We start from the raw sequence: 27,199 nt of genomic DNA, 5'->3' as shown, positions 1-27,199 counted from the left end.
TATTACTTTAAAGGTAAGTCCTTAAAGCTTATTACTACTACTATAGAAAGTATAAGAAGGCTTTAGCTATACTTAACTACTTAACTAAGTAGTTAGTGTTAAAGTAAGTAGGTTAATTAAGGTTCTCTAGAATTACCTTTAGTAGCTGCTAAGCTATAGCCTTATTATCTTTAGTAATAATAGATAGGTTTATAGTTTCTATAAAACATAGAAACTTAGCTATTTAACGCTATAAGTTGTTAATTAATATAGATAAATACAGAGGTATAGTAGGGGTTTAGTTAAGTAATAGAGTTTAATAGGGGTATAAGTAGTAGTAAAATAGAATAGGTAGTAGTTAAGGGGGTTATTAGGTTAACGTTAAGTTATGTTAAGTCAGGTTAACAAGGTAGGGAAAAGGGGTATAGTAGGTTATTTGCCTAGATTCTGGTTTCTCTGTTTGCCTCTGATTAGTGAGTTTAAAAAACTCTAGTAGGCCTAGATTTTTCCAGTTGTGCTACCAACTGTTATGGTATAGTGTGGTGTATATGTAGTTCATTGATTTATCTATCTATCTTGTGTGGTCTTGCTGCTTTATGTAGCAGCCAGTGGGCTGCTTATGTAACAAGGACGGACACACACACACCCGCCAGTCTCCGCGTGGTACCTAATCAATTAGTGGGCAGCTAGCTCCACTCCCTGCGTACCGGCAGACACACAGGAGCTGTAACAGGCCAACCAACAGCTGCTGTGGGTGCTGGGTGCTACGGAGGCTCGCTGAGGACACCTGTGAAAAGGTATCCGGATCCGTACACGTACACACGTACGAAGGGTCCCCTTGCTTGCATGCATCGAGTTGTCTACGGTGTATTACTCTTCATCTTCTTTCCAAACCATCTGCCCCGACTCGCCGACACATAAAGAACACACACAGACACACACACACGCAGCGCCAAGGGTCTGTCCCATTCGTTGCTCATCCTTTCTCCCTCCCTCTCTCATCCTCTCACCTACCGTCCAAACCGACTTGCACCACCGATAATGCACCGCCCTCCGATCCTTTGCATCGACTTCTGCGCATAGCTCTTTTGCTTCCTCACCTTACCCTGCCGTTCGTCAGAACACCTCGACTCGGTCCATGGTCACAGGGCAATCCCAATCGTCCATAGATCGGCAACATGTTCCAGGTTCGTCTATGCTCCCCCAAACCCTCGTTCATTGGACCCAGTGCAAACCTTGCGCGCAATCTCCCTCCGCTTATTACCCGTCGTCGCTCGCTCTCTGCATGTCTCCCTCCTGCATCACCCGCCGAGGCTAACAACCGACGCGTGTCCAACAGAGGCTCAAGGGCGCCATCGATCGGACCATTGCCGAGGAACAGGCTCGCCAGGAGCAGGCACGACAACGAATCGAACCCGGAGGCGCCACCCCGCGCAGATCCGAATCCACCTCTCGGACCAACAACCAGTCACCCGCGAGACAGTCGTCGTCCGCGAGACGCCCCAAGAAGGCTGGCGCTGACGCCCTCAAAGACGACACCGCCGCCAGCCCCTCCAACACCGACCCGGCCGTCTTCGAAGCCGCCTTCGCCCTCGACGACAGCGAGGAACCCAGCCGCGCCGGAACCCCCAAGCCCGCGGCCGACGCCATGGACAAGGGCGACGAGAAGCCCAAGGATGAGGCCGAAGAGGGCCAGAACGGCAACGCCGACAAGGATAATGACAAGGACAAGGATTCCGAGGGTGCCCCCGCCGCCGCCGCCGCCGCCGCTGCTGCCGGCGCTGACGCCGCCCCTACAGCTGCAGCTGCGGCGCCGGAACTGTCCCCCGAGATCCGCACGAAGCTCCGCAAGCTGGAGAAGCTGGAAAAGACGTATCCCGGTGCGTGTCCTCCCCTCCCCCGTCTACAGGTCCAGCCGGAAGAAAGGCACGGACGGTGCTAACCATTCTGCAGAGCTCCTCCGGTCATACCGAATCGCCCACACCCGCGCCACATCCATCGAGCCCTTCGAGCGCGTGCTCAAGGAACACACCAGCGTCGGCTCGATCCGCGAACCCGAGGGTCTGGTCGAGTATCTCAACTCCCTCAAGCAGAAGGAGCAGATGATCATGGACGAGTACAAGCGGGTCTCGATCGAGAAGGACGACTTCAAGAAGAAGTTCGAAGCCGCCGAGAAGGACGTCGAGAAGTTCAAGAAGGAGGTCGACGAGCTCAGGGCGGCGCAGTCCGCCGCCCCGGCCGCCCACGACAAGCCCGACGAGGCCAAGGAGCAGGTCGACGCCGCGACCAGCACCAAGGACGACGCCGCCGTCAAGTCGCCTCTGCAGCAGGCCCTGGGCATCTTCTCGCCCAAGCAAAAGGCGCAGGAGCCTGACGGTGCCAAGCCCGACGAGTCCGGGGGCGACTTCTTCTCCTACGACGAGGAGGCCCCCAAGTACGAGGCCGACATGGCCGCCAAGGACGACGAGATTGAGAAGCTCAAGGCCGAGATCGGCTCGCTCAAGGCCGACCTCGCCTCCGCCCAGGACTCCAGCGCCGACCTTACCGAGAGGTTCGACAAGGTGACAAAGGAGGCCGGCGAACTGCGCGACATTGCTGCCGTCAAGACATCCCTTGAGACGCAGCTGGAAGCCAGGAACAAAGAAATCAAGTCGCTCACAGAGCGTCTGGAGACATCACAGAAGCAGCTCAAGGAAGTGGAGGCCAAGCTCAAGGGCGAGGTCGAATCCGCCAAGAAGGACGCCAAGGCGGTCCAGTCGAAGCTCAACGAGTCCAACGCCCGTGCAGATAGGGAAGAGGCGCGTGCCAAGGAGGCCGTCGCCGCCAAGACCGAGGTCGAGAAGAAGATCGAGACCCTGAACGGGCAGATTGAGAACATCAAGAAGGCAAAGGCCGAGCACGAGAAGAACATTGCCGAGCTCACCAAGCAGCTGGAGAAGCAGCAGGCCGCCGAAGCCGCCCCGCCGGCCACCCCCACGACCCCGGGCCCTACTACAGATACCTCTTTCCCGGGCATGAGCAAGAACGCCAAGAAGAACAACAACAAGAAGAAGAAGAAGGCCGGCGCGGCTGCGGCAGCGGCAGCAACTGCGGCTGCTGCTACTACTACTACAACATCCGCGACGACCGCCGGCACGGCCACGCCTCCGGCGACCGAGGAAGCAAAGGAATCCGATACGGAGGCCCTGGAGGCAGAGATTACACGCCTCAAGGAGGAAGTCACAACCAAGGATTCTCAGATTGAGAGGCTGACGAAGCAGCGCAAGACGGAGGAGGATCTCCGCGAGGAGATCGAGACGCTGCGCGACGAAGTCACCGAGATCGGCCAGGAACACGTGGTGGCCAAGGAGAAGATCAAGAACCTCGAGGCGGAGAAGAAGGCGCTCGAGGCGCGGATTGCGGAGCTCGAGAAGGAGCTCGGGTCGTCGACCGACGACGCCAAGGCCAAGGAGAAGCTGCAGAGCGAGTTCGACAAGCTGCAGAGCGAGTACGACGACCTCAAGAGCAAGTCGTCGACGCTGCAGTCGGACCTGGGCGCCGCCGAGCAGCTGGCGCAGACTCGGTTCAAGGACCTCACGGAGCTGCGCGAGGTGCTCCAGAGGGCGCAGCCCGAGCTCAAGGCGCTGCGCCAGGACTCGGCCGCCCTCAAGACGGCCAAGGAGGAGCTCGCCGCCAAGAACACGGAGCTCCGCAACCTGGAGAAGAAGGAGAGGGACCTCAAGTCGGACGTTGCCAGGGTGCAGCGGCTGGCGACGGACCGCGAGACGGAGATCAAGTCGCTCCGCGAGAAGCTGACGGGCGAGACGAACAACCGGCTGCGGCTGGAAGATGCGCAGCGGGTGTCGGCGCGCGACCTGCGGCGGTCGGAAGCGGAAAAGGTGGAGATCAGCGCGCGGGAGGAGAAGACGGCGCGGGAGCTGCAGAAGGTGCAGGAGGAGGCCAACAAGCTGCGGCCCCGGGTGCAGGAGCTCGAGGAGCAGGTGGAGAAGCTCGAGAAGGAGAAGAAGTCGCTGCAGGAGGAGGCGGACCTCAAGACGCAGCAGTACGCCAACGCGCAGGGCCTGCTCGGCAGCATGCGCGACCAGACGGGCGAGCTGACGATCCAGCTCAAGGAGGCGCGGGCGCAGTCGGAGTCGCTCGAGGAGGAGCTCGCCGAGATCCAGAAGCACCTGTCGGAGCGGTCGCGCGAGGCGGAGAGGATGCGGGGGCTGCTGGCGGACGTGGACGAGCGGGCGGACAGCAAGGTGCGGGAGATGCGGGCGCGGATGGAGGCGGCGATCGAGGAGCGGGACCGCATCGAGGACGAGTCGAGCACGCTGGCGCGGCGCAGGGCGCGGGAGACGGAGGAGCTGAAGCAGAAGGTGCGGGACCTCGAGCGGGAGGTCAAGACGCTGGCGGGGGCCAAGGAGGAGCTCGAGGGCAAGGAGCGGGAGTGGCGCAGGCGGCGGGAGGAGCTCGAGTCGGTGGAGGAGCGGGCGACGGCCGAGGTGGAGGAGATGCGCTCGGCGGTGTCGGACCTGCGGTCGGCGCTGGACGCGTCGGAGCAGCAGGTGCGGGAGGCGGAGCGGCAGAAGTCGGACCTGCGGCGGCTGCTGGAGGAGTCGAAGCAGCGGTTCGACAAGGTCAGCAAGGAGCTCAAGGCGGTGCAGGGCAAGCTGGGGGCGAGCGTGACGTCGGGCCGCAGCTCGGTGGACTCGAACCTGTCGGGGGGGCCGAACGGCGCGGCGTCCGGGGCGGCGGCGCCCGGGGCCTCCTCGGCGGACACCATGTACCTGAAGACCATCATGTTGCAGTTCCTGGAGCAGAAGGACAACAAGCTGCGGGAGCAGCTGGTGCCGGTGCTGGCGAGGATCTTGAAGTTTGACAAGTAAGTTCCGAGGGCGATGCGCGCGCGTGGTGGTGTCTCTTGGGCTGGGTGCTAACTCGAGGAACTAGGACGGACGAGCAGAAGTGGAAGAGTGCGATCCAGCACATTACCGTTCGATGAGGGCCGTGAGGACGGACGGGACGGGATGGGACGGGATGGTGTTTAGGGGATCGCCGTCCGAGGACCGGAGGGATGGACGGACGGATTGTATTAGTTTGTATGTATGTGCAAATACCACCCCTCAAGGATGGAACAGAGGCCCCTAGCTATAGGCGGACGGGTCTTGAGAATTGGTCTCGGTTCGCGCATTGGCAAACGGGGGAGAGGACGAATCGATGCATCGCGTGTGCGCACAAATAGGACTCATACTATTGCGCCTGTGTCTCGCGTTCGGGAGGTGATGATGATGTCGTGATGGTGTTGCTGGGAAAGGGAGGGTACGTACCGGCATCATCGGGAGGCTCCGCTTTAGCTTTCGGGGCCTCTGGGAGGGTCAAACAGGCGGGGCACACTCACTGCAGGTACGTACCTATGTACCCGGATGACTAAGATGCTTAGATAAGGGCAATCTGGCTGCAGCCCCGCCGACGGCCGGGGCGGATCTTTCGCTCCGCCGGTGGTGATTGGATTGCGGAAGCGTGTCGTCATCGGGCTTCACTGACCTCATCCGCCGGCTCACCTCATGGATACGTAAGTTTGCTCCTCAGTGAGATCCTCAGTGAGATCCTCAGTGAGAGTGAGATCTGAGACCCCCCCCCCCCGCGCAAAATGAACTAAGGTGCGTATGCATGTTCATTGTCCAAGTTGAGTTGGCTTAGGTACAATGATAATACGCTGTGATGAGACGACCCCTCCCCCTTGGATCTCGATGACGTCCCCCGTACGAGAATAAGAACCGCCTGGGCCCTCTCTCTGTGCATGATGAGTTCGGATTGCATCAGTTAGACCCCCCCCCCCCCCTCTGATTCCTGACTGACCTGTACGCCTCTTCCCCTCTTGCATAACCCATTGGACGCAGCTTTTTGCCCCGATTAGACGGACGGGCTATGAGATCATCAGTCCTTGGCCTCGCTGCGAGGAGCAGCAGCATGTGTTATAACTGCCGCCCTCTGCCCTCGACCTCGTCTCTCTTCGACAACATCACCACCACCACCACCTCCTCCTCCACTACCACCACCAGATTCCTGTCTTTACGCACAGCAATCCCATCTCCCCGAATCCTCCAATCCACCACACACCGCAACAACACCCCCGTCCGCGCCAGAATGTCGACCGGGCAAAAGACGTCGGGCCCCCAGGGCAACGACCTCTTCACGCGCGACCACCTCTTCGACCTGACCGGCAAGGTCGCCCTCGTCACCGGCGGGGCCACCGGCATCGGCCTCATGGCCACGCAGGCGCTCGCGGCCAACGGCGCCCGCGTCTACATCGTCTCGCGCAACCAGGACAAGCTCGACAACGCCACCGAGACCTACAGCCAGAACGTCGCCGGGGAGATCATCCCGCTGCAGGCCGACGTGACGAGCAAGGCCGACATCGACCGGCTCTTCGGCGAGATCGAGTCGCGCGAGGGCGGGCTCCTCGACGTGCTCGTCAACAACGCCGGCGTGTCCTCGGGGCCCGTCGAGGTCGAGAGCTCGGGCGCCGACGACATGGCCTCGGCCCTCTTCCGCTCCGACTCGTCCACGTTCGACGACTGGACGTCGACGTACCGCACCAACGTCGCCGCGCTCTTCTACGTCGCCGCGCGCGCGCTGCCGCTGCTGCAGAAGTCGAGCGACGCGCGGCCCGGCTGGTCCGGCACCATGATCAACATCAGCAGCATCAGCGGCATGATCAAGAAGTCGCAGCACCACTTCTCCTACAACGCCTCCAAGGCCGCCGCCATCCACGTCAACCGCATGCTGGCCGAGGAGGTCGCCGCCAACGGGCTCAAGGTGCGCGTCAACAGCATCGCCCCCGGCGTCTTCCCGAGCGAGATGACCACCAAGGAGCCGGCCGACGAGGAGCAGAAGAGCGCCATCCCGAAGAGCAAGTACGCCGACAAGGTGCCCGCGGGGAGGCCCGGCAAGGACGAGGACATGGCCGCGACGGTGCTGTTCTTCGCGTGCAACCAGTACCTCAACGGCCAGACGCTCGCTGTGGACGGCGGGTATACGCTCGCTGCTGGGTTGTAAGGGGGGGGCGGGCTTTTGTATTCCGAGATGGGGGGAAGTGTCCCAGGCAAAACTCGTAATAGAAGAGCCAAAAAAAAAAAAAATTGGGTTAAAAACACATGATGCTTCGTATGTTCATCGTGACTCCAAGTCGATCCCGTTGCTCACGGACTTTTCACATACGTATTAACCCGTACAAGAAGCCGGCTTCGCTGGGTGAGCTGCTCCCTCGAAGACGACAACTTGGGAGAACTGGATCGAGTTGGGCCGCTTCATTCACGTGAGCACCCAACGCAACATGACCACATCCGATCTAACAAGAAAACCGACAGGAATGGGATATTGGTGTGCGCCTACACCAATGACATCTGGGCAGATGCCGCAGAAGGGCCGTGTCCCCATACCCGTGGCAGCATGGCTGTCTAACCTCGCACTGCAGAGAGCCGCGCTGGATGATGACCGGAGGCGGATATTGGGAAGATGATGCTCAGAGCGTGTTATAGAGGCCATACTAAGTCCCTGTCTAATCCGACGGCTTGGAAAATAAAACGACCCGACTACGATTTCCTGATTATTTGCTTGAGCGGACCACTCAAGAAGAGTATCAGAGTATAGTGAAAGAGTTAATGCGATTGTTATTGGTGCACCTCCGGGCACATATCTCGATAGAGGTGCGGTGGTGGGATGCATTGTTTCTCCGGGGACCTCTGCAACTCACACGCCCGCCTCGGTTAGAATCGTTACTCTACGAGCGCGCGGCTGGCCCGGCATGAATCTGCAAGACTCGTCAATCAACCCATGCTCTCTACACCCCAACGGCTCTTCTCAACAACCAAGTCTCTATTACTCATCGAGGCTGTAGCACGGTAGTCAGCATACACATCGAGCGCACTCCACACGGGCGGGCGTGACTTACATGTCCCTCGCCTCGATTCCCGGGGCGGCGCCCCGCTCGCTCGCGGGCTCGATCATGATGTAGTTCTCGATGACGGCGGTCCCCGCGCGGAGCGCCGCCACCTGCTCCGGGCTGCAGGTGCTCGTGTCGAGCACGTAGCAAAAGTCCTCGTACTGGGGCGGCGCCTCGCTCCTGATGCCGAACGTGTCGGCGGGCCCCTGCGTGCTGTACGTCTGGTTCCGGGCCGTGTCGACGCTCCCGGTGGCGATGTCCCTGTTGGACAGGGCGCGGTTGAAGACGCGGTACGCCGACTCGGGCTGGTAGGCCGGGACGGCGTGCCCGGCCTGGTACACCCGGATGTAGGACAGGTTCCCGTACTGCCGGACCCGGCCGCCCTCGTGGGTGCAGTTCGTCTGGAGGGGCGCGTAGCCCGCGGCGGCGAAGTTCTTCTGGCCGGCCCAGGGGATCGCGAGCGCGACGTCCTCGCCGCCGATCCAGTTGCACGCGAAGTCGCGGTCGCCGTACATGAGCGCGACTTTGACGCCGCCGTGCAGCAGGCGGGCGAGGTCTTCGAGCCAGCCGGGGCGCGGGTAGTCGCCGATGCCGCGGAAGGCGGCCGCCGACGCGCCCGAGCTGCCCGTCCAGTTCAGCGGCACGCCGAGGGCGGCCTGCACGTGCGGCCGGTTGAGGAAGCCGGCCGAGAACGGCGGCGGGAACGGGGTCGGGTCGACCTGGGTGACGTCGTAGTAGTCGCGGCCGGACACGTCGAGGTACGGGTCGCGGACGTGCCGCGTGCAGTACGACTCGGCCGCCTGGCAGATGCCGTTCACCGTGGCGTTGGCGCCCGTGTTCTCCCGGTCGTAGACCGCCGAGACCCTGCGGCAGTCGTCGATCTGGTCGCGGCACCCGCCCGCCCTGCCGTAGGCGTCGACCATGCCCCGGTACACCGTCTCGTTGACCGCCGCGACGCCGTACGTGTTGTTGAAGGCCATGCGCGGGTACGACGGCCACTGGACCTGCCGGTCGACGCACCCGTTGACGATGAGGAGGGTGTCGAGCTTGAGGATGTGCCTCTCGCCCGCGGTGCCGTTCCAGGTGCCGTTCCTGATCTTCTCGTTCTGCTCCTGGAAGTAGGCCGCGAACGCGGGGCCGTACCGGCCGCCGTACGACTGCGTCGCGATGCTGATGCGGCCGTCGCTGGGGTGGTAGCCGGGGAACTCCTGGAACCAGACCTGGGAGAAGTGCCACAGCGCGATGGCGGCGTTGCGGCTCCCCCAGCTCGTGGCGTTCCTGTTCCCGCTCGGCAGGGTCCCCGTCCTGAGGGTCGCGTTCTGCGGCGGCACGGGGCTGGACGCGTTGAGCGTCTGGGTGCCTCCGAAGAGGTCGACGGTGACGTTGCGCAGCGAGTCGTACGAGAAGCCAACTTGGACCGGCTGGTCGATGTACAACATGTTGACTGGGAGAAGTGTGAGCGGCGGAGGATCGCCGTGTCAAAGAGCGCTCCTTTCCTTACCTTTGTTGTTCCAAGACCACTCGCTCGGCCGGGTCGAGTTGGAGTCTTTGTTGATGTAGCACGGGCCGTTCTCGTTGAAGATGCCGGGCATCGACGAACTGCCGGGCCCGCCATTCATCCAGATGGACAGGGGGGCGTTCTGGGCGTCTTCTTTGGCCTCGAAGAACCAGAAGAAAGTATTGATCTCGTAGTCTTGCGCCTGGCCGACGCCTTCGAGGGTCCCGGCCGGGAGCTTGATGTACCCGGCGTAGGACTTGACGCCCTTGGCCTCTTCACACAGACCGGGCTGGCGGCGTTGTCAGACCCTTTCGCGCCCGCTTGTGGCTTCGGACAGGGAAACACGTACCTCTTTGTAACTGATCTCGATCCCTTGACCGAACTTGGATCGCAGCACCGTGAGTCCTTCGGGCCTCGGGGGAAACTGGGCCACCGAGGAGCGGAGAAGCGTGCCGGCGAGGGCGAGGATGGACAGCCGAGACTTCATCTTGGCGCGTCCGCAGAAGAGATTGACAAGCAGGAGGGGCCACAGAGAGGATAGCAACCTCGATAACGTTCAGTCGGCAATGGTGAGCTACATTATATTTACCCATTGTCAACTCTTCCCCGCTCCCTCTCCCGTCAGCACCTTCCTACTTGGGCACGTCAATCGCCAGTGAATCACCATCGTCTCGTCGTATGCCGAGCGAGTCGCACTGCCAAGAGAGTCTTATCTGGTTTGCAGAAGCCGTATCGGCTGCGGAGGAAAGGTACAGGGGCTGGGGGGGGGGGGGGGGGGGGGGTGCGGGGTCGACGAAAAGGTCGGACGAGGGCCAAGACTCGGCTGGAGAAGCCTACACTACCCGTGTCACGACCCCCCATCTGAGCGAAGTGATGCTTGCGAAAGCCAAATAACGATGGACGAAAGGGGTTGGGTTGGGTTGTGATACGGGTCTCCGTCGGAACGACGCGATGCTTTGGCGAATCAAAGAGGCGAGGCGAGGATTCCGCTCCTAATGTATCATCCGTTGAGGGCCAAAGGTAATCCCCCCCCCCCCCCAACAGCTATTTTAGTCGCAGTCGAGGGCCAGAAGTCGGCTTTTTTTGTACGTCAGCCCACGCGGTGACGGATTCGTGGATTCGGTGACTTGACACTCTGCAGTTTGGCGGATTGCATTCTCTTGGGGTTTCTTGTCCCCTTTTTCCACTGCCTCCATGCTGAAAGAGAGCCTGGAAAATGGACCTGACTGATGGACCGTAATGTCTGACGACTACCGAGCATGCAGCGGCATATTTATGTCAGGAGCGGGAGCTCACTCCGCGCCGGAAACGACCCCATTCGGCCGTTTTGGTGGGTCGCGACCGGAATACCCGGACCGGACCGGGTGGGGACGGCGGTTCTCCGTTACGATATATGCGGACCCGTTGGTTAGGCGGATTACGGCCAGGGCTTGGTTTGCCTCCACAGCCAGCCGGGCCATCATCTCGGAGCTTGGCCCTGTTCCCAAGCCACATCTTGCGAATAAACTCCGACTGTGCGCCGCAGACGATCGCCCGTCCCGTTGCACGCAAGGAGATTGGCTTCCGATTGCGACGTCAGCGGGAGGATGACGCCGTCGAATCGTGTTTCAGTCTTCCCCGCAAAGCCGCAACACAACGCGGCACGACGCCTTCTCAGGGCCGAATGGCAAAAGTGAGCAAGGCCTATTGCAGCCATTGAGAGCTCAAGAACAGCTGCTTGGTTCGCGTGCTCGGTGCAGCTAGGAGGTTGTCTGACAAATGCAATTCCCATGATGATACTTTCTCATTGGCTCACCTGACGAGTGCCACGACGTTTATACAAGGCCCTTACCACGGGATAGGCCTCCGAGCCATTTCGTCATTTGATGCTCTCCACCTACGAACGTTCGAATGAAGCTTAGGGCGTCGTCTCGTGCCCGCTTCTCATCTGACCCGGCCAGTGATAAAAGCGGTTAAATTCCCATTTAAATCCCATTCAACGTGGGAAATTAAATGAAATCATATTTCAAAGACTATAACCTGAGTACATACATACCATGGCAGCCGCTGCAGTTCAGCCACCATCACTTCCTGGTCCTCCGGGCCAGCCAGACATCGCATACACCCCTAATTACGAGAACTACTTGGCTCGGATAAAACGTCGTCAGGAGCAGGAGAGACTCAACAAGACAATTGCCAGATGGCTTCCCCCAGAACCTGGAGTCAAAGCTGGTCTGGGATGGCAAGACATTGGCTGAGCACTATGACTGGAACTGTGTTCTCACGGAGGACGATCAAAAAGAGATCGACGAGGCACTCAACCACTTCAAGTGTAGGTGAACTCCACATTCGCGTTACAAAATCGACGTATCAGTCACTCACTTAAAACTCAGCTTTGAAGAAGCCACTGGGCGAGATTAGCCAAGAGACTTTCCCTTTCCTCGGCACCAACACCACGATGCGCGAGGGCATGCTCGTGTCCTTTGACGTCCACAACATCGTCCTTTAGAAAGTCGAAACCGAAGAGGCCCAAGCCCTTGAAGTCATTGCCGATAGTACTATCGATTCCCTCGTCCAACGTCAGAAGACATTCGCCGCAAAGGGGGTTGCTGATACTCTAGACCCTTCCGGCACTCGCCCTGAAGGCACCGAAGAGGGTGGTGTTCCGGTCCACCCTGAGGGAGAGCCTGATGAGGATATCGTCAATCTTGGACGTGAACATGTCGAACACCTCATCCGTTCCGACCCCTACGGTGGATTGCTACACCTGTTCCGCATCGTGACAGAAGACTTGGATCTCCCTGGGCCCTATAACCTATTCTAACTTCTGAAATGGGTCTGTAGCAGATCGCCTATTCTGTCCCACCGGATCGGGGCGCCGGCGTACACCACGGAGAAGCAGGTCTTCCACACAGACGCGGGCGATGTGATTGCGCTCTTCGCCCTCGGCGAAGCCGCCGAAGGCGGCCAGAGTTTTCTGTCGAGCAGCTGGCACGTCTACAACGAGCTGGCAAGGACCAGGCCGGATCTGATGAGTAAGTCCTTTTTCGTCTGATGTGCATTGTAGGGATCTGGCTAAAACCTGGATTAGGTTCGGGAAGGACGGCAGGGCGTACAGCAGCAGAACCCTCCTGCACCATCAACCGGCAGCTGATGGCAAGTCCGAGCGCCTCATCATTCAATACGCTCGGCGAGTCTTCACCGGCTACTGGGGCCTGCCGCGGTCGGCCGACATCCCGACCATCGCGGAGGCGCAGGCCGAGGCCCTGGATGCCCTCCACTTTCTCGCCGAGAAGTCCGCCGCCTCCCTGGATTTTCACAAGGGCGATATCCAGTACGCCAACAACTTGAGCATCTTCCACGCCCGCGGGGGTTTTGTGAAGTTGAACTCTGACGATAAGCAGTAAGTGGCACATAACAACAGGCAAAGAGTACCCGAGTGCTGACTGTTTATACAAGGCCTCATCTGATCCGACTCTGGCTTCGAGACCCCCAGAACGCTTGGGAGACCCCCGAGGCGCTGAGAGACCGCTGGGATCGCGTCTACTCCGGCGTGACCCCGGAGAAGTCTGTTTTCCCCATTGAGCCCCAGATCCGCAGCGCAAGCCGAGGGGAGTCCAAGCCTGAGGAGGATATTACTAGTTCGGCATTCTGATGGACGGATCTTCCATCAGGTATCCTTTTGATACCCGGCTATTCATTTGTATACCTATCTAGACCACGCGTCTGGCCAAGACATACAATGCAAGAATTCTGCTTTACATCGTGCTATTCCAAAACCTTCCATCAATGTTGTGGTGCAAATAGACACTTGATTCGCAATCGCATAGTTCATGACTTGTTTTATCGTAAAGACGGGTTTATCGTGATATCTGAGTAGCCAAACCGCACATCAACCTCGGAGCTCAGGCCCTGGCCTGAACATCGTACTGTTGGTTCCACTGAACCCAATGACATCTTGCTAGGGTTGAATGACGTCGACGTGGGAAGTGGTAGAAGACCAGGTCAAGACAAGGGGGGTTCGAATCGGCAACCAACAATGACCATACCAGTTGCTCAACCGACCGCTTCCGTCAAACAAATGACTTGCGCGTAGCAAGAATGGCATCTAGACCGACAGCTGCCGAACTCATCATCCTGCGCAGGCGCGCCGTTACACTTAACTTGTCTTATCGCCACATCTCCTCAGTCATGTTATTGGAACTCCAGATTGCAAGCTGAGCACCCATTATGTCGTCTCTGTGACTGTTGGCATATGCCTTTGGGAATGATTCGTCACCTGAAGGCCCCACGTGGGTAATAGACCGCTTTTTCCAGGCAATCGCGATGTGTCTCCACGAGTTTATGTTGATCCCGACGCCGACAGAATCAAGGGATGCGTCCTTCATTACGCTTGTCAGACGACTGCTGAGCCAATGGAGCTGCACCGACTTGTCGTCACTGGATGGCATTGTCCAGAATGAGTCGCCTCTGGCTGGATTGTCAACGTCGTTGGTATCTTGGAGAGTGACTATAGAACGGACAGCCATCATCACGTCGGACATAGAGAAGTGTATAGCGACTCCAGAGGCCATCTTTTCGCAGCTGTGAGGGAATTGCAATCCCTCACTAACTGATGGGCTCGTGCCGTCGGAAATACGAGTTAGGATGAGACAAAACAGCCCCATAGGAAATTTTCTGATGCTTATGGGGATGAAAATCGGTCCAAGCATGTTAGGCACGTGTGAAGAGGGGGTCTGTGAGGTGGGCTTGGGACCAAACACGACGGGATCCCCCACGCGACGGCATGAGCTTGTTTATATGGTCCAGCCGTCCCATCTTGTTTCACAAGCTCGGTATCCGAGCAGGTTTCATGAATAATACTTGGCAGATGAAAATAGCATCATTGAGATTCCTTCCTTTTACTTCTTTTGCTCTCTCTTGATATCGGCTTGCGCGGGCCAAGCTCAGGTTCTCACGATGTCGGTCCTGAGACGGCCTTTGAATCGCCGGACTCACAATGTCAGTCCCGACGACACTTCGGGACGCGGGCCTGATGTCACGGATGGCAGTCTTCACTATGTCGTCGAGAAGGGCGGCAACAACTCTGGCCCCTCCTACCAGGAAGCCTCCGGGGCACCGGTCGAAACCAGCTCTCCTCTTGGATACGGCGTTGGTCCGATCACGATCATCTTTCTTAACATTGGCATGATGATCGGTACTGGAGTATACTCTACTCGTGAGCCGCATCCCCAGGTTTCGCAGTGTGCGTTGCTGATGAGGCCGGGCGCGAAGCTTCGTCCATCCTCAAGGGCACAGGGTCTGTGGGTCTCAGCATGGTCTACTGGGCTCTTGGTTTCCTGACCTCGATCGCCTCGTTTTCGGTATACCTCGAGTTCGCTTCGTACTTCCCCAACCGGTCTGGATCCGAAGTCGTCTACCTCGAGCAAGCTTGGCCGCGACCGAAATGGCTGTTCCCAACTGCCTTTGCTTTTCAGTCTGTTGCTCTATCGTTCAGCAGTGGCAATGCAATCAGTAATCCCTTCCATGCAGAAAAGACTGCTCGTGGCGAACACTGAGTTATCACAGTACTCTCGCAATACCTTTTCAGGGTAGCGGGTGTAGAACCTAGCCCATGGCAGCTTAAAGGTGTTGCTGTGGCTGGGTTCACAGTCGCCACTCTAGGTAAGCCTTCCATTTGAACGTGGTGTCAATGTCACCAACGCTAACATCAACTTGCCAGTTGTCGCACTCGATAATACCTTCGCCTACCGATTTTCCAATGGAATCGGCGTTGTCAAACTCGCTACATTGGTCTTCATCTCGATCACGGGTCTGGTGGTTCTCGGAGGACACACCAGGGTTCCCGAGCCGCATGCCAATTTCAAAAACCCGTTCGAAGGAGAGGCAACGGCGTACGGTCTGACGAATGCACTTTACAGAATCATATTTTCGTACTCGGGATACGAGAACGCTTTCAATGTGGTGAATGAAGTGAAGGTATGCTGAACCACGAAACCCAGACCTGGACCTTTCTTCTGTTTACCGGGGCTATACTGACTAGCTTCCCAGGATCCGGTTCGTCAAATTAGAAAGAACGGGTGGATCGCATTGTCAATTGTTACTGTACTCTACTTGTTGGCCAATATAGCCTACTTCGCTGCTGGTAAGCTGATGTGACTGAAATCCCTCTGGCCAAGACTCAAGTACTGACAGGCACACCTCAGTTCCAAAAGCAGATCTCGCCGCTGCCAAACAAATTGCTGCAAGCTTGTTCTTCGGGAATGTGTTCGGCTCCGGCCGGGCCGTCAGGGGTCTCAACTTCTTGATTGCCTTGAGTTCTTTCGGCAACCTCCTGACTGTCCTGATCGGATCTTCTCGCATGCTTCGGGAGTGTGGGAGGTACGAGTGCTCCGAGGTCAACACCCGGTGCCAGTTACTAATCAGACTTTACAGACAGGGAGTTCTGCCATATCCCAGATTTTGGGCCTCCACGAGGCCGTTCGGTACAACTCTGGGCCCGTATCTTGTTAAGTGGATGTTGACTGTCATCATGGTCGTCGCACCGCCCGCTGGTGATGCCTTTGACTTTAGTCAGTCACACCGTTGACAAATAATTATCCCCCATGCGCTAACCATGACCCAGTTGCTGATTTGAAAGTGTACCCGTCAGCCTTCTTCGGGTTCTTGATGTCGGCCGGCCTGTACGTAGTCCGATGGCGGCGCAAAAGTTTTAACCTGCCCCCGCCTGCTTTCAAAACGTGGGATGTTATCGTTATCTTCAATATCGCCAAGGATGTTTACCTCCTTGTCATGCCCTGGTATCCGCCTGACGGCGGTCCGTTTGCCGGCGACGTCAGCTTCTGGTACGCGACTTACGTTGTCGCTGGCATTGGGATGTGAGTGCTGATAATTTGGGGGCACCTCTCTCCTTGGCGTTCCCACAAGACTAACGTGAAGTACTAGCCTGGTGGGTTGTGGCGTCTACTATTGGCTCTGGATTTATGCTGTTCCCAAGCTGAAGGGATACGAAATTCGTCAGCAAGTCTTGGAGCTGGCGGATGGCGCACAGAGCCACAAGCTCGTCAAGGTGCCTTTTGCCGAGCTCGCCGAATGGGATGCAACCCATGATCAAGTGGGAAGGTCTTTGCAACAGACCCCTAGTGAACAACCTACGGAGGAGAAGAAGAAAGGTCCTTCTGTTTAATACAATGTGAGCTTCAGATAACTGCATTGTCAAGATGGGACAGCCTAGTTCGCAGTGTCCAACAGCAGAAGGACGGTACGCTATTTGTATCTTTGGCTACTAAAGGTCAGAGTTGGTGGGAGGAACCATTCATTTCCATTCTCTTGTTGAAAGGATTGCTTCTCGCCAGAAACCGACATTCAAAGTGTGAAACCCAATGACTACGACTCACTCAAGGTCTGTTCTTTGAACAGCGGCACACATGTTTTCCTTCATTCTTACATTAATACATGTAGTCATTTCCAATTCGGGAATCGAGTTTGAGAGTACACAGAACCAATGGTTCTGCATAACATGGCAATTTTTTACTAAGCGAACGAGTCCTCTCCCGGTTGACTCTCTTTTCAAGTTGGGCAAAAAATGCCCAGAGCCGTGCCGCTATCTTCTCTAGAATCGCCAACAGAAATTACATGGGGCCGAAGCAGTCCCATTAATTCATTTTAATCATCTTCCGCAGCCCAAAGAAATAGGACGTGTTCTTTGTGGTCCACTGACATGCGTCTAGACCCCGAGGAGGGTGGCGACGCAAGCGGCATTGTCAACAACATGTAATAATAAACTTTTGGACCTCTCGTCCAACCGTTGTTTTATTGGATGTTCTTTACGATGCGTACAGCAGGTCTTGAAATGTTTCCTGGTCGAGACTGGACTAAGGCATCGGCTCCTCGGTCGATAAGAAGCTGCAAACATCCAGCGTACCCCTTGCTTGCCGCAACATGGAGAGCAAACACACCCCAGCCAGCAAACCGTTTTCATTTAGCCGTAGATTTCCAGTGAGGAACTATGTTTTCTATGTAATTAGCAACCTGGATACAAACGGTGAACCGGCACAGTAGATTGCAACGCTCAGTTGGAGCATCCCGTCCGGACCTGTTGGGTTACCATCGACGCCTCCTCCCATACGGTCAATCACGGGTTTATGCATCATGATTCAAACTGATCGAGCGTAAATATGGATCGTACATGGCAAATATTATAAAACCTCTTTCGCAACACGGAGTTTGGTAGAGAGATACACGCACCTCACGTGGCGTAAGGAAGAATCTGGTGCAGAGGAAACTCCCATCATATAGACTGTACTGGGATCAACTTCAAATAGGCAAGGTGCTTCTCCAATCGCACCTAGGAACGTCCAGTACAAGGAGACAGTTCAATAAGTACCCGCTCGCTCACTATCAACATACGATGACACATTGCCCATATATCGTAGTGTACGTGACAAGTTGACTCCTCGCTCCAATCATGCCTCCCATCAGATGTTCCTCTACAGAGATTTACCATAACGAGGGAACCTCCACTGAACGACCCTTCGATACACATATCTTTGCTCTACTTATCCTTTAAAGACACTGAGAGTACCACTGGTTAGATACGGTACACTTGTAAGGGCTCTGTTTATACGTTAGCAACTAGTCAATGCATTGCGAGGAGGCTGCTCAAATACCTGGCAAACAGTTCCTCCGGTCCAGCCCTCGCCGCCACACTGTCCAAACTGAGGAACGGTGCCGCTACTAGGGGGAGGTGTGGACGGTGGAGTGGAGGGCGGGGTGCTGGGAGGAGTGCTGGGAGGAGTGCTGGGAGGAGAGCTTCCAGTAGGGTTCGTAAGAGTAAGCAGGCCAGGGCGGTAAGGCAGAAGACCATAATCGACTCCATTAGAGGAGGGCGAGCGTCCCTGGTAGAGAAGCTGGAGCTTGCAGGGATCAATGGTCATGGTCTGGTCGGCGCTGACGCGGATCAGCTCGCCGTGGCTGATATCGTTGGTCCAAGTAGCTCCGCTGTTGGCCTTGCCGGCGAAGGGGTTGCTCTCGCTACCAGCCTGGACAGTCCAGGCACCGCCAAGGCTGGTGGCCGTGAACGAACGGAAGTAGCGTCCCTGGGAACCGATCGCCTCGACGATCATGAGGTATCTTTGCTGGCCCTGCAGCGTGTACACCTGGACTGCCTCAAAGAGGTTGTTCTGGGTGTCGCTCAGAACGACTGTCGATGCCGAGCCAAAGTTGCCGGGGAAATTGCCAATAGGCATGCTCGCGCGGTAAATCTTGCCGTTATCGCCACAGAAGAACAGGTACATGGTAGTGCTGTCACCAATGACTGCCTGGTCGATCGGACCCGTGCCGGATCCCGAAATGGTGCCGGTAAACAGCGGTTGCACGGCTCCCCAGCCGTTCGCATTGGTGGGGTTCGTGGACGTCCGGTACGAGAACGCACCATTCCCTCCCCACTGGTAGGCGAGGACCCAGATGCTCTTCGGGGCGAAGTAGAAGAGCGACGGCGCAACAGTCCCGTAGCTCATTGTGTTCTGGGCGGCCGAGCCCAGTTGCGAGAAGCTGGAGACGAGACCAAAGTTCATCGAGCCCCAGGAGTCCCCGAAGTTGTGGGTTGTGGCATAGACGAGATGCTGGCCGTTGTACGGAGCGGTTGTGAAGTCCTTGAGCGAGACCCATCCGGACTTCGGAGTGGCCAGTACGCCGCTAGATGACCAGCGGTACGTCGAGGGAAGGCTACATTGCGCCACGGCAGCTCCCGCCGAAGCGAGGAGCGCGATGCCAGCCGACAGGAAGTCGGCGTTGGACTGAAAAAGTCTCATTGCGGTGAGTTGGCTCGGAGGGTACAATGATGAGTTGACAAGGGCTCGACGCTATCCGACTCCTTGGGCGAGCTCATATAGAAGACGATGATGGTCTTTATAAAGCCGATCCATGGTTCCACGGAGGCTCTTCTGTGCCTTGTAGGTTAAATTGCTCCGGTGACTTGTTGTTTGCACGAATGAGGTTTGCGAATTGCACGAATTGCGGCCGCGAAGCCTAAACGAACGCCTCGTATAGTCCGGGAGGCGCTCTGCGCAGATTCAAGCCAATCTATCGGTACAGAGCACGAGGTATCCCCCGCAGAAAGGCCATAGAAGAGCGACGGACGCATGGTCCCCGAAGAGTGCTTCCAAATTGAAAGCTGGGCGCAGGAAACTTGTGTAGTTTGCGTGGCCATCTCAGATGGCAGACTGTTTCTGCACCAATAAAAACCTGCCAGGCAAATGAACACCAACCCATGCTACCATAGGTTGTCACTCCAACTCCCAAGACCGATGGAGAAAGCGAGGGACTTTACCCAGGTGCCACTCAAATATCAGCTCAATTACCCGGTTCCGATAGGTAGAGGCCAGCCGCTCCACTCAGAAATTTACAGAGCATATTCTCGATGTCACGATGGTGCGTGGAGGCATCGCCACATAAATATTGAGTCACGGGCCTAGATTAATCCATCCATTCGACTGCCCCACACACAACAGCATGGACTTGCGCCAAACAAGTCTTGAAGTCAGGAGATTAATATAGCCGGCTACACGAAGACTTGGCAAAGGATCTATTGACCTCGCCCGTAGCGTTTCGTCGAATCGTTCACAGAAAGGCGTTTGATCAAACGAGGTTGTCTAAGACAACAGTGTTCGAGCCAGCACAGGCCATCGATTCCCTGTAGTTGCGCTTGAATCTTTACTCCACAGATCGTTTAGAGCCCGGCGGTAGAAGACACGAATGTTCAAGGGTAGCAAACCTTGTTTAGCTGCGCTAGCTAAATAAGGAGCGTGTATCTATTCTGACGAGCTGAAATACATTATCGAGAAGAAATGCTGCCGCGCGAATGGAAGCATGAGCTCTTGACATCGCTTTCCAGGCATCGAGGCAGCTGGTGTCTGTAACGCAGCTGGAGCACCGAAACGAAGGATCACAGCCACAATTCCAAGCACAAGAAATTAGCCAGGTGAGTGCAAGCGACGTTGAGAGCAACAGTGGCACGTGTATATTGGGCTTTTGAGTGCTCCGTCCTGATCTTGCTGGCAAGACTTCCGATCTTCACCTTATTGTAAGGCTGTTGTCGCGCTAAAAACGACGCCGTTAGTCGCAGCAACACAACTAACGCTTTATATCACATCGTGACAGGTGTTTACACTGAGCATATGTACATACAAAACAATAATAAATATGTTGGCGGGAGGTCTTCCGAGGCCAAAAGAGAGTGTAGGGGATGGTGGTGAAGTGGCGAATTTATTTCTTGGTTGGAATGCCAAGACTCATATGATTAATTTTATGGATCGTCCTTCGTATTGTTCAACCGCTGTGAATGTGGTTGTTGGTATTGCTCTTTGTGGAGGGGTCAGGTACATGCCACGGGCATTCCAATTGTCTTATTTGGGTGGCCAGGTCCATCTCCAACCTTGTACCTGACTTTCAAAGTGAACGACAGGGCAAGCTGGTGTAGCTGTTCTTCACCGAAGGATTGTCAGACATGTGGATGTCACACACGCAGGATAATTATGCCGGTTGAGATGCTACTGATTTGAGGTGAGCTACACTGAGATCGGCCACACATAACCGCAAAGCATAACAGGGCGGAGTACAATAAGGAGAACATAGAAACTCAGGCTATGAGGAAAACGTCAAATCATAAGATGACACTCCTTTAGTTGCGTTAATTACCTACAGACTGCGAGAAACGACCATTGCTCTCGTTACGAGGTTGATTGTCAGATCAGAGATATGATACTTGAATCTTCCAATCAACCTCATCTTGTGCAAATGGATATGAACATCTGCACTTGGTTGTTGGAGATCGCAATGAGTATATGTTTGTATGTTTTCGGCAACAAGTTGTGTAGTTTCTTGTTGCTATTTCCGCAACGTTCTTTAAAGACTTGGACCTGGTTCTTCTCGTTCTCGGGACTAGCTCTGAAGTTTTCCCGCTCACAAAGCTTATATGTTTTCTATCTGTGCTTCGAGTTCAAAGATGTCTTTGAAAGAGAAACAACCCTCGGTCGTTTAAGCTGGATAGCGATTCATCAGGTAATTGTTTTCAATGAATCACATTGAAAACATCAGCCCTAGGGGTCCTATATTAAAGAACAAGTTTGCTGTTGGTTACTGCATATGTCCAGGGAGGGTGTATTATTTGTTAAGCCTTTAGACATCACCTCCGAATGCCCCTTGCTTGCCCTTGCTTGCAAGCACACAAACGTCCTATCTCTGAGGGATTTCACCCCTGCCGATTGAATTGGAACACCAATACCTTTGATGGTTACTTTTCCCTTGCTAAGATCGACCGAGAGTAGCAGCTCTGCCTTTCACGATGTAGAATACATATCTTCCCTTGCTGATTAGTCTCACATTTCTTTTGTCAAAAGAAGCAATGAATTACCGCGTGGCTAAATCCCTTTACTATACCGGAGATGCCTTTGAGATGAAGGAACCGCCTTGAAACGATTACCATCAGTATAGTAAGGGTCCAGATAGCACTTAAGCGATCACGATACCCTCCTTGATTCCATAGAGCCATCTGGGATTACCAGATAATCATACTCAGTCACTTGCAAGCTGCACGCTCCGACCCATTTTCTAGCAGAATGCACGTCCGCTACATCTTACTGGCCATCACTTCTTACTTCTCCATTGCCTTTGGATTATGCTACACGAACGGAAGGCAAGGATCTTACAGTAGAAATCAAAGCATTCTCGACCTTGGCGATGTATGCCGCCAGTTAAGCGGCAAATACAACAGGCTGGAAGCCCAGAGAGTCTGTGTGACGGACAAAATCGATGTGTCTTGGAGTTTTGAACTCAAGGTAGTCACTGTACCCCAACTATGCCTCCTTTACACCATTCCCTTGTGGCGTCATTCCAAGACCGTTGCCAGCATGAGCATCACTTATACTGCTAAATTTGGAGTTTGATGAGCACTCACTAACCGTTATTATCTCAGATGATTGGCGCTGGTGAGACGCGCGAAATCGATATCGAAGAGTGTATGGATGGAATGAAAAAAGAGCTGATGTGCAAGCCTGACCGGGGCGGTGTGCATACATACTGGAATTGGAGATACAAGTAAGTCATTATTACTCTGTCTTTATGTAATATGTTTAGTGGTATGGACTCTAACGTTCCGGAAAGGGTCAAACCCGGTTCCCGAAATCTCTGTTTCGAACCTCCCTATTGGAAGCCCATCGGAGGTTATGACCCGCAAGATGAACCGAAATGGTACACCTGTCATGAAAAATACGCCATGCCGTGGTACTGCTGGAAAGATAAGTATGGCCTTCCTGGATACGTCGGCGCATGATCCTGAGAAATCCGATGCCCCTCAAAGGTTGGCTTTTGTTGTCTGTCTGTATGTTCTCAACTTTGACGGATGGGTATCCTCTGTTGGTTCTTAGCCTTGCCTGGCTATCCAACCCTCTCCTCGACAAAACATTGCCTTTCAACAGAGTAAATGGTTCCGAGCTATGAAAAGGGGTTTTATTTTGCAGCTTGAGGACATATGTCGATGCGTCAACATCATCAAAAGTCTTTTATCCCGTGGCCTCCGGGCCTCCGAGCTCGGGACCCTGTTTGAAATGTGTTGTGTCATTTGACCGATGTGGTTCCTCTAGAGGCCCTTGGGACTTTCAATGGCTAGGATTTGGCATCTAGGACGAGCTCTATGAGATATAACTACATCTAGTTATCGTCAAAGCATGTTCTTAGCTACAGAGACAATCGATCTTTATGATTCGCAGCCTTCCGCAAGAATCCAGCCCCTTCCTGTTGAATCTAACATCAGTCCTGCCATTCAAGAAGTTATGTTGTCTCTAGTACTGGAACCTCCATCTGGGATCTTTGTCTCCAGGCCAATCCGTCAAGTCGCCGATCGCCTGGACCTCCGGGGCGATGGCCTCCCTCCTCGTGTTCTCGCGCTTGAGCACGACGTACAAGATGCCGCAGACAACAACATTGGCAAGGAGGTATCCCAGCGCAAAAGAGTGCCCGACGAAGTATCTCGGCCCATCGTTGGAACGGTAGAGCTGCGTCCCGAGAACAGCGCCCAAGTTTCCAATAGTAATCTGCATGGCGTTGCCGACGGCCCGCTTGGTCTGGCCGGAAACGTTGATGGCTGGCCACGAGAGGACGAGGGCGGTGGCCGGGTAGATCCCTCCCGCCGCGAAAAAGGTGCCGAGGTAGGAGACGCCAGGCTTCCCGGTCGGGTCGCCGTTGGCGAGGAGGATGATATAGCCTACGGCGGCGAAGGCAGACGAGCCCATGATGAAGAACGCGCGGCGGCCTGTGCGCTCAGAATAGATTGCGACAGTCAGGGTCGTGAGGAAGGCGAGGGCGTACGGCGGTATGGTCAGAAGTTGCGCCACGGCGGCGGTGTAGCCGAGATTCTTGATGATGGTGGGCTAGGCGCGATCAGCACTCTGCTCACTGTAACTTGCAGATTCATCACGGAACACGTACGATGAAGAGGGAGAACGTGTAAAGTGGTAAGCTCATGGTGTGGAAAGCAAGACCGTATAACCAGCACTTGGGGTCCTTGATCGCCTCCACGACGTTTCCCCAAGTGAACTTCTCGTTGTGGGTCGCATCGCTGTCAGCGGCAAGCCGGGCTCGGATGAAGTGACGCTCCTTTTCGGATATGAACTTGGCAGTGTCGGGGTAGTTCTGAATGAACCAGTACGCGCCGATCGCGATGACGACCGTCGCGATACCCTCCTATTGATAGTTAGCACTCATCCTCGAAAGGCATGAGGAGGGGATTCTGGACCAAAATGAAGATCCATCTCCAGCCGTTATCCCAAACAACTCGCATGTGACCAATACCCTAAGACGAATCAGCACGCATTCTCATTGCAAAATGACTTACTTGGTTATCAGTTACCCAAGCTAGGATACCACCGAAAGCCCCGGCAAGAGACGCAGCACTGAAGAAGAGTGAGATGCGATACTGTCTCTCGCGGCGCTTGTACCACATGGAGAAGTAGTACACAACACCAGGGAAGAGCCCACTCTCCGTGACGCCGAGAAAGAAGCGAGCAACAAAGAATCCGGCCATGTTCGTCACGATTCCCATGAGCGTGGCAACAATTCCCCAGGCAATTGTTAGTGACGGAAGCCAGAATCTCGGCGTGGTCCTCTTGAGGATGATATTGCATGGGATCTAGACGGGTGGTCAGCGCATCTGAACATGGATTCCAAAGAAGGCACCGACAACTCACTTCAAATAAAACGTAACCGATGAAATACAAAGTCAACCCAGTAAGGTACTGGTTGCCAGCTATCGCTCGTTAAATAACCCGAACACATGCCCAATCGTCCAACCATCTGCTACTTACTCATGTGCAAGTCATCGGTGAGCCCTTCGATTCTGGCGTTGCCCACTGCGATGGTGTCAGAACCTTGCGCATGGTCATCTTAAGGATTTGCTCAAGGATTTACCGTTGGATCTGTCAAGGAACGAAAGCAGATACTTGTGTGGTCTCTTTTTAGTGCACGTCACAAAGTAACACGACGCGTCGGGGGTACTCACCAGGATTCCTACGGCTGGGAGAAGCTTGGCGTCTATCTTTCTCAGTAACGCTTTCGTGTTGACGCCCTCGTCCCCGACTTCGAATTCAGAAGGACTGTCCGCGCCACTCGTATTATCGTTTGCTGGCGCGTCCAGCGCCTTTTCAGGCGGGGGGGCCGCGGTCGCGCTCATCGTAAGGCGCGTGTGCGATGTTCCTGGTTCACTGCTTGGTTTCCCCATACCTTTTTTTATTTGCTGGCTTGTTGTTGGAAGATGGAAGAACGTCCGGTATCGCTCAGCTGACGGAGCGGTCTCGTTTTCACCTGAAGTCGAGTTTGAGACTGGCAATGTCGTGGAAAGAAGAAAGTCTGTGGCTGCGCACGGCTTTTCAATGCGACTCCTAAGAGACCCGATGTAAATGAATGGATCAGGCCCTCATGAGATATTAATAATGCAGGGTGATAATGGCGAACAGGATGCTTGACTGGGCTTACTTTGCTATGGGCTCCTTGATAACTCTGATGTTTAATCACCTCCCTGATAGGTTGACAGCACTTTCGAGTGCCGTTTTCCCAGGCCCGTATGGCATCATCAATCCATGATGACATTCCCCGGCGGCTCATGCCTGTAATCGCCTAGCTACCGTTGCAGGCTATCGTTGCCGGGCGGATTGCTCCAACAGCGATGGGGGATCAAGCAAGTCTTCTCATGGTCTGATTGGTTGATAATAATCACGACATGTTTAAATCGATGGCGACATCAGCGACTGGGATATACCAAGTACTGCGGCCCCTCAAAGTTCCCCAACTTCCCCATCCGGTGAATCATATTAAATGACTTGGCTGTGCTTATTTAAGGTTAAGGGCAACCTCCTCACACCTTTTCGACTTGGCCAAAGTTCTTGTCTCTGCGGCTAGAATGTGCGCTTCCCCGTCTGACCGCTATTGGAGCCGAGATGGCCTAGCCGACCGATCGGCGGCGGAGCTTATTAACCTCAGACAACAGACCTGCGTCCCCTTGTTACCATGAACCCGACTTCCAGCGCCTTTGGCCCCTTTCGGCAAGCCGTTTGCTTTCAACAATGTTCCAGTGTGAGCAGAGACAGTTTTTCGTGGAAAACATGACGATTCGCTATGTGCATGATCTCAGGAAAGGGGGACGGTCATCCTGCCGGCGCATCATGGGCCCGGCGACATCAAAGCAGCCCTTTTCGCGCCATCAGGTTGACTCTGGGCTGTGGGGTGTGCGTGTGAAGCAGAGAAAACGTATAGCCGTCACCGAGGTGTTACACGATGGATCTTTTCTGAGAACGAAGCTCTGACAGCTGCCACCAGCCTCGCGTTGCTGCTGGCAAGCTGCCACATTATCAACGGCGAGAGAGCGGAGATTCTTCTGAGCGGACATGTGTGCATGGGAGCTAAATGAGGATCTTGTAAATGGTAAAAGTGCGAATCGGTTGGTAGTGACGAGAGAAAAGAAAGTGAAGCTTTGGACGCCGCTGGACAATGTCTTTTATCCTCGATCAGTGTATCCTGCTCAGCCTGTGTCTGACTAGATAGCAGATGATTCACACACAAGAAGGATGGTTTCTCGGTTTTCGCTCCATTGAATGGGTGTATGCACAGCCAACTATTGGGGCGCGTAGACAATTAGATGATCGTCATGACGGACACGACTTTTGACTTAAAGAATTCGTCATGCTTTACCAGAAAGCGTCTCAAAGAACCACGTTAAGAGTCCCCCAGCTCGGCGATCATTCGTCGGCCATATAAACTCATTCGCGCTAGCAAAGCCATTGGTGGTTGCTCAGTCACGGCAGAGTTGGACATCCTGGATGTTTTGACTTATCCACTCGGCATCTTCACATGCCAGGAGCCATCTAACCGCTTGTGCTCCAAGGCCATCGTCAGACATTCAGAGACAAAGTCCAACATCCGTATCACTCAGGATGGCTAACAATATCTGCACGACGACGAGTACCATATCAACTCCAGGTCAAGAACCCAGGTTTACCAGCCTTTCCGGCGTAAACAAGGCAAAAACCACAACTTCCAAAGCATTATAAGCACAGAAAAAAGAAAAAGAGTTTTCGCTTTCATGACAACGCATGCATTTCGTTCAGAGGCTCAATATGGTGATGACGCGTCTTGCGAACAAGAACTAATAGCGAATTTATGACTAGCTATCTCATAGAATATATTTCCATCCGAAATTGGAGTGATACTTGTAGGACTTGGCGTTAACCCTGGATGTTCGTAAGAAATGGATATGAGTCGAGTGC

The 27,199-nt window shown here is 55.0% G+C and overlaps 8 protein-coding genes across 8 annotated transcripts; 5 read left to right on the top strand and 3 right to left on the bottom strand.

The window, feature by feature from the left end:
• Nucleotides 1-1,697: 1,697 nt before the first annotated feature.
• LY79DRAFT_593349 (uncharacterized protein) lies at nucleotides 1,698-4,966 on the top strand (the record flags this gene model as incomplete). The annotated part of the gene is given in 17 exon segments (XM_060561546.1): nucleotides 1,698-1,859; nucleotides 1,902-2,015; nucleotides 2,040-2,105; nucleotides 2,118-2,180; nucleotides 2,205-2,643; nucleotides 2,677-2,749; nucleotides 2,771-3,197; nucleotides 3,210-3,290; nucleotides 3,300-3,466; nucleotides 3,485-3,541; nucleotides 3,581-3,707; nucleotides 3,723-3,841; nucleotides 3,869-4,199; nucleotides 4,209-4,223; nucleotides 4,251-4,651; nucleotides 4,664-4,846; nucleotides 4,915-4,966. Coding segments are annotated over 17 exon segments (2,877 nt in total).
• Nucleotides 4,967-5,995: 1,029 nt separating this feature from the next.
• LY79DRAFT_566208 (short chain dehydrogenase) lies at nucleotides 5,996-7,113 on the top strand. The gene has a single exon (XM_060558798.1). The coding sequence runs from the start codon at nucleotides 6,112-6,114 to the stop codon at nucleotides 7,021-7,023; it is 912 nt and encodes a 303-aa protein (XP_060409951.1). The 5' UTR covers nucleotides 5,996-6,111; the 3' UTR covers nucleotides 7,024-7,113.
• Nucleotides 7,114-7,615: 502 nt separating this feature from the next.
• LY79DRAFT_706523 (serine carboxypeptidase) lies at nucleotides 7,616-10,052 on the bottom strand. Its single transcript, XM_060565029.1, has 4 exons — nucleotides 9,757-10,052; nucleotides 9,411-9,696; nucleotides 7,919-9,353; nucleotides 7,616-7,858 (listed from the first exon to the last, which is right to left on the bottom strand). The coding sequence occupies exons 1-4, from the start codon at nucleotides 9,892-9,894 to the stop codon at nucleotides 7,846-7,848; spliced, it is 1,872 nt and encodes a 623-aa protein (XP_060409950.1). The 5' UTR covers nucleotides 9,895-10,052; the 3' UTR covers nucleotides 7,616-7,845.
• Nucleotides 10,053-11,443: 1,391 nt separating this feature from the next.
• On the top strand, nucleotides 11,444-13,041 carry LY79DRAFT_593345 (uncharacterized protein; the record flags this gene model as incomplete). Its single annotated transcript, XM_060561545.1, is given in 7 exon segments — nucleotides 11,444-11,549; nucleotides 11,587-11,718; nucleotides 11,780-11,886; nucleotides 11,896-12,155; nucleotides 12,231-12,425; nucleotides 12,454-12,789; nucleotides 12,846-13,041. Coding segments are annotated over 7 exon segments (1,332 nt in total).
• Nucleotides 13,042-14,306: 1,265 nt separating this feature from the next.
• Nucleotides 14,307-16,572, top strand: LY79DRAFT_706521 (high-affinity methionine permease; the record flags this gene model as incomplete). The annotated part of the gene is made up of 9 exons (XM_060565028.1): nucleotides 14,307-14,604; nucleotides 14,661-14,900; nucleotides 14,955-15,050; nucleotides 15,109-15,365; nucleotides 15,438-15,531; nucleotides 15,593-15,767; nucleotides 15,822-15,958; nucleotides 16,012-16,264; nucleotides 16,332-16,572. Exons 1-9 carry the CDS (start codon nucleotides 14,346-14,348, stop codon nucleotides 16,570-16,572), a joined length of 1,752 nt encoding a protein of 583 aa, XP_060409948.1. The 5' UTR covers nucleotides 14,307-14,345.
• Nucleotides 16,573-17,951: 1,379 nt separating this feature from the next.
• LY79DRAFT_639845 (family 62 glycosyl hydrolase) lies at nucleotides 17,952-19,198 on the bottom strand (the record flags this gene model as incomplete). The annotated part of the gene is made up of 2 exons (XM_060562329.1): nucleotides 17,952-18,002; nucleotides 18,056-19,198. The coding sequence occupies 2 exons, from the start codon at nucleotides 19,196-19,198 to the stop codon at nucleotides 17,952-17,954; spliced, it is 1,194 nt and encodes a 397-aa protein (XP_060409947.1).
• A 2,805-nt stretch (nucleotides 19,199-22,003) lies between these two features.
• On the top strand, nucleotides 22,004-22,743 carry LY79DRAFT_639844 (uncharacterized protein; the record flags this gene model as incomplete). Its single annotated transcript, XM_060562328.1, has 3 exons — nucleotides 22,004-22,222; nucleotides 22,360-22,481; nucleotides 22,548-22,743. The coding sequence occupies 3 exons, from the start codon at nucleotides 22,004-22,006 to the stop codon at nucleotides 22,714-22,716; spliced, it is 510 nt and encodes a 169-aa protein (XP_060409946.1). The 3' UTR covers nucleotides 22,717-22,743.
• A 13-nt stretch (nucleotides 22,744-22,756) lies between these two features.
• Nucleotides 22,757-25,427, bottom strand: LY79DRAFT_566197 (major facilitator superfamily transporter). The gene is made up of 8 exons (XM_060558797.1): nucleotides 24,940-25,427; nucleotides 24,849-24,879; nucleotides 24,746-24,790; nucleotides 24,629-24,687; nucleotides 24,292-24,570; nucleotides 24,178-24,234; nucleotides 23,871-24,125; nucleotides 22,757-23,812 (listed from the first exon to the last, which is right to left on the bottom strand). The coding sequence occupies exons 1-8, from the start codon at nucleotides 25,156-25,158 to the stop codon at nucleotides 23,225-23,227; spliced, it is 1,533 nt and encodes a 510-aa protein (XP_060409945.1). The 5' UTR covers nucleotides 25,159-25,427; the 3' UTR covers nucleotides 22,757-23,224.
• Between the last annotated feature and the right edge of the window lie 1,772 nt (nucleotides 25,428-27,199).

The sequence above is a fragment of the Colletotrichum navitas genome (genome assembly GCF_030913465.1).
Source record: "Colletotrichum navitas strain CBS 125086 chromosome Unknown LY79scaffold_76, whole genome shotgun sequence".
Lineage (NCBI taxonomy): Eukaryota > Fungi > Ascomycota > Sordariomycetes > Glomerellales > Glomerellaceae > Colletotrichum > Colletotrichum navitas.
This window is presented reverse-complemented; position numbering and strand designations above follow the sequence as displayed.

Excerpts from the sequence above, each read along its gene's own strand:
- LY79DRAFT_566197 (XM_060558797.1), bottom strand. The coding sequence starts at position 25,158 with ATGGGGAAACCAAGCAGTGAACCAGGAACATCGCACACGCGCCTTACG. Across the intron at positions 24,688-24,745 it reads CACCGATGACTTGCACATGA|CTGGCAACCAGTACCTTACT; the intron begins GTAAGTAGCAGA and ends AACGAGCGATAG. Across the intron at positions 24,126-24,177 it reads GGAGATGGATCTTCATTTTG|GAGGGTATCGCGACGGTCGT; the intron begins GTCCAGAATCCC and ends AACTATCAATAG.
- LY79DRAFT_706523 (XM_060565029.1), bottom strand. The coding sequence starts at position 9,894 with ATGAAGTCTCGGCTGTCCATCCTCGCCCTCGCCGGCACGCTTCTCCGC. Across the intron at positions 9,697-9,756 it reads TCGAGATCAGTTACAAAGAG|CCCGGTCTGTGTGAAGAGGC; the intron begins GTACGTGTTTCC and ends CAACGCCGCCAG. Across the intron at positions 9,354-9,410 it reads GTGGTCTTGGAACAACAAAG|TCAACATGTTGTACATCGAC; the intron begins GTAAGGAAAGGA and ends CACTTCTCCCAG.
- LY79DRAFT_566208 (XM_060558798.1), top strand. The coding sequence starts at position 6,112 with ATGTCGACCGGGCAAAAGACGTCGGGCCCCCAGGGCAACGACCTCTTC.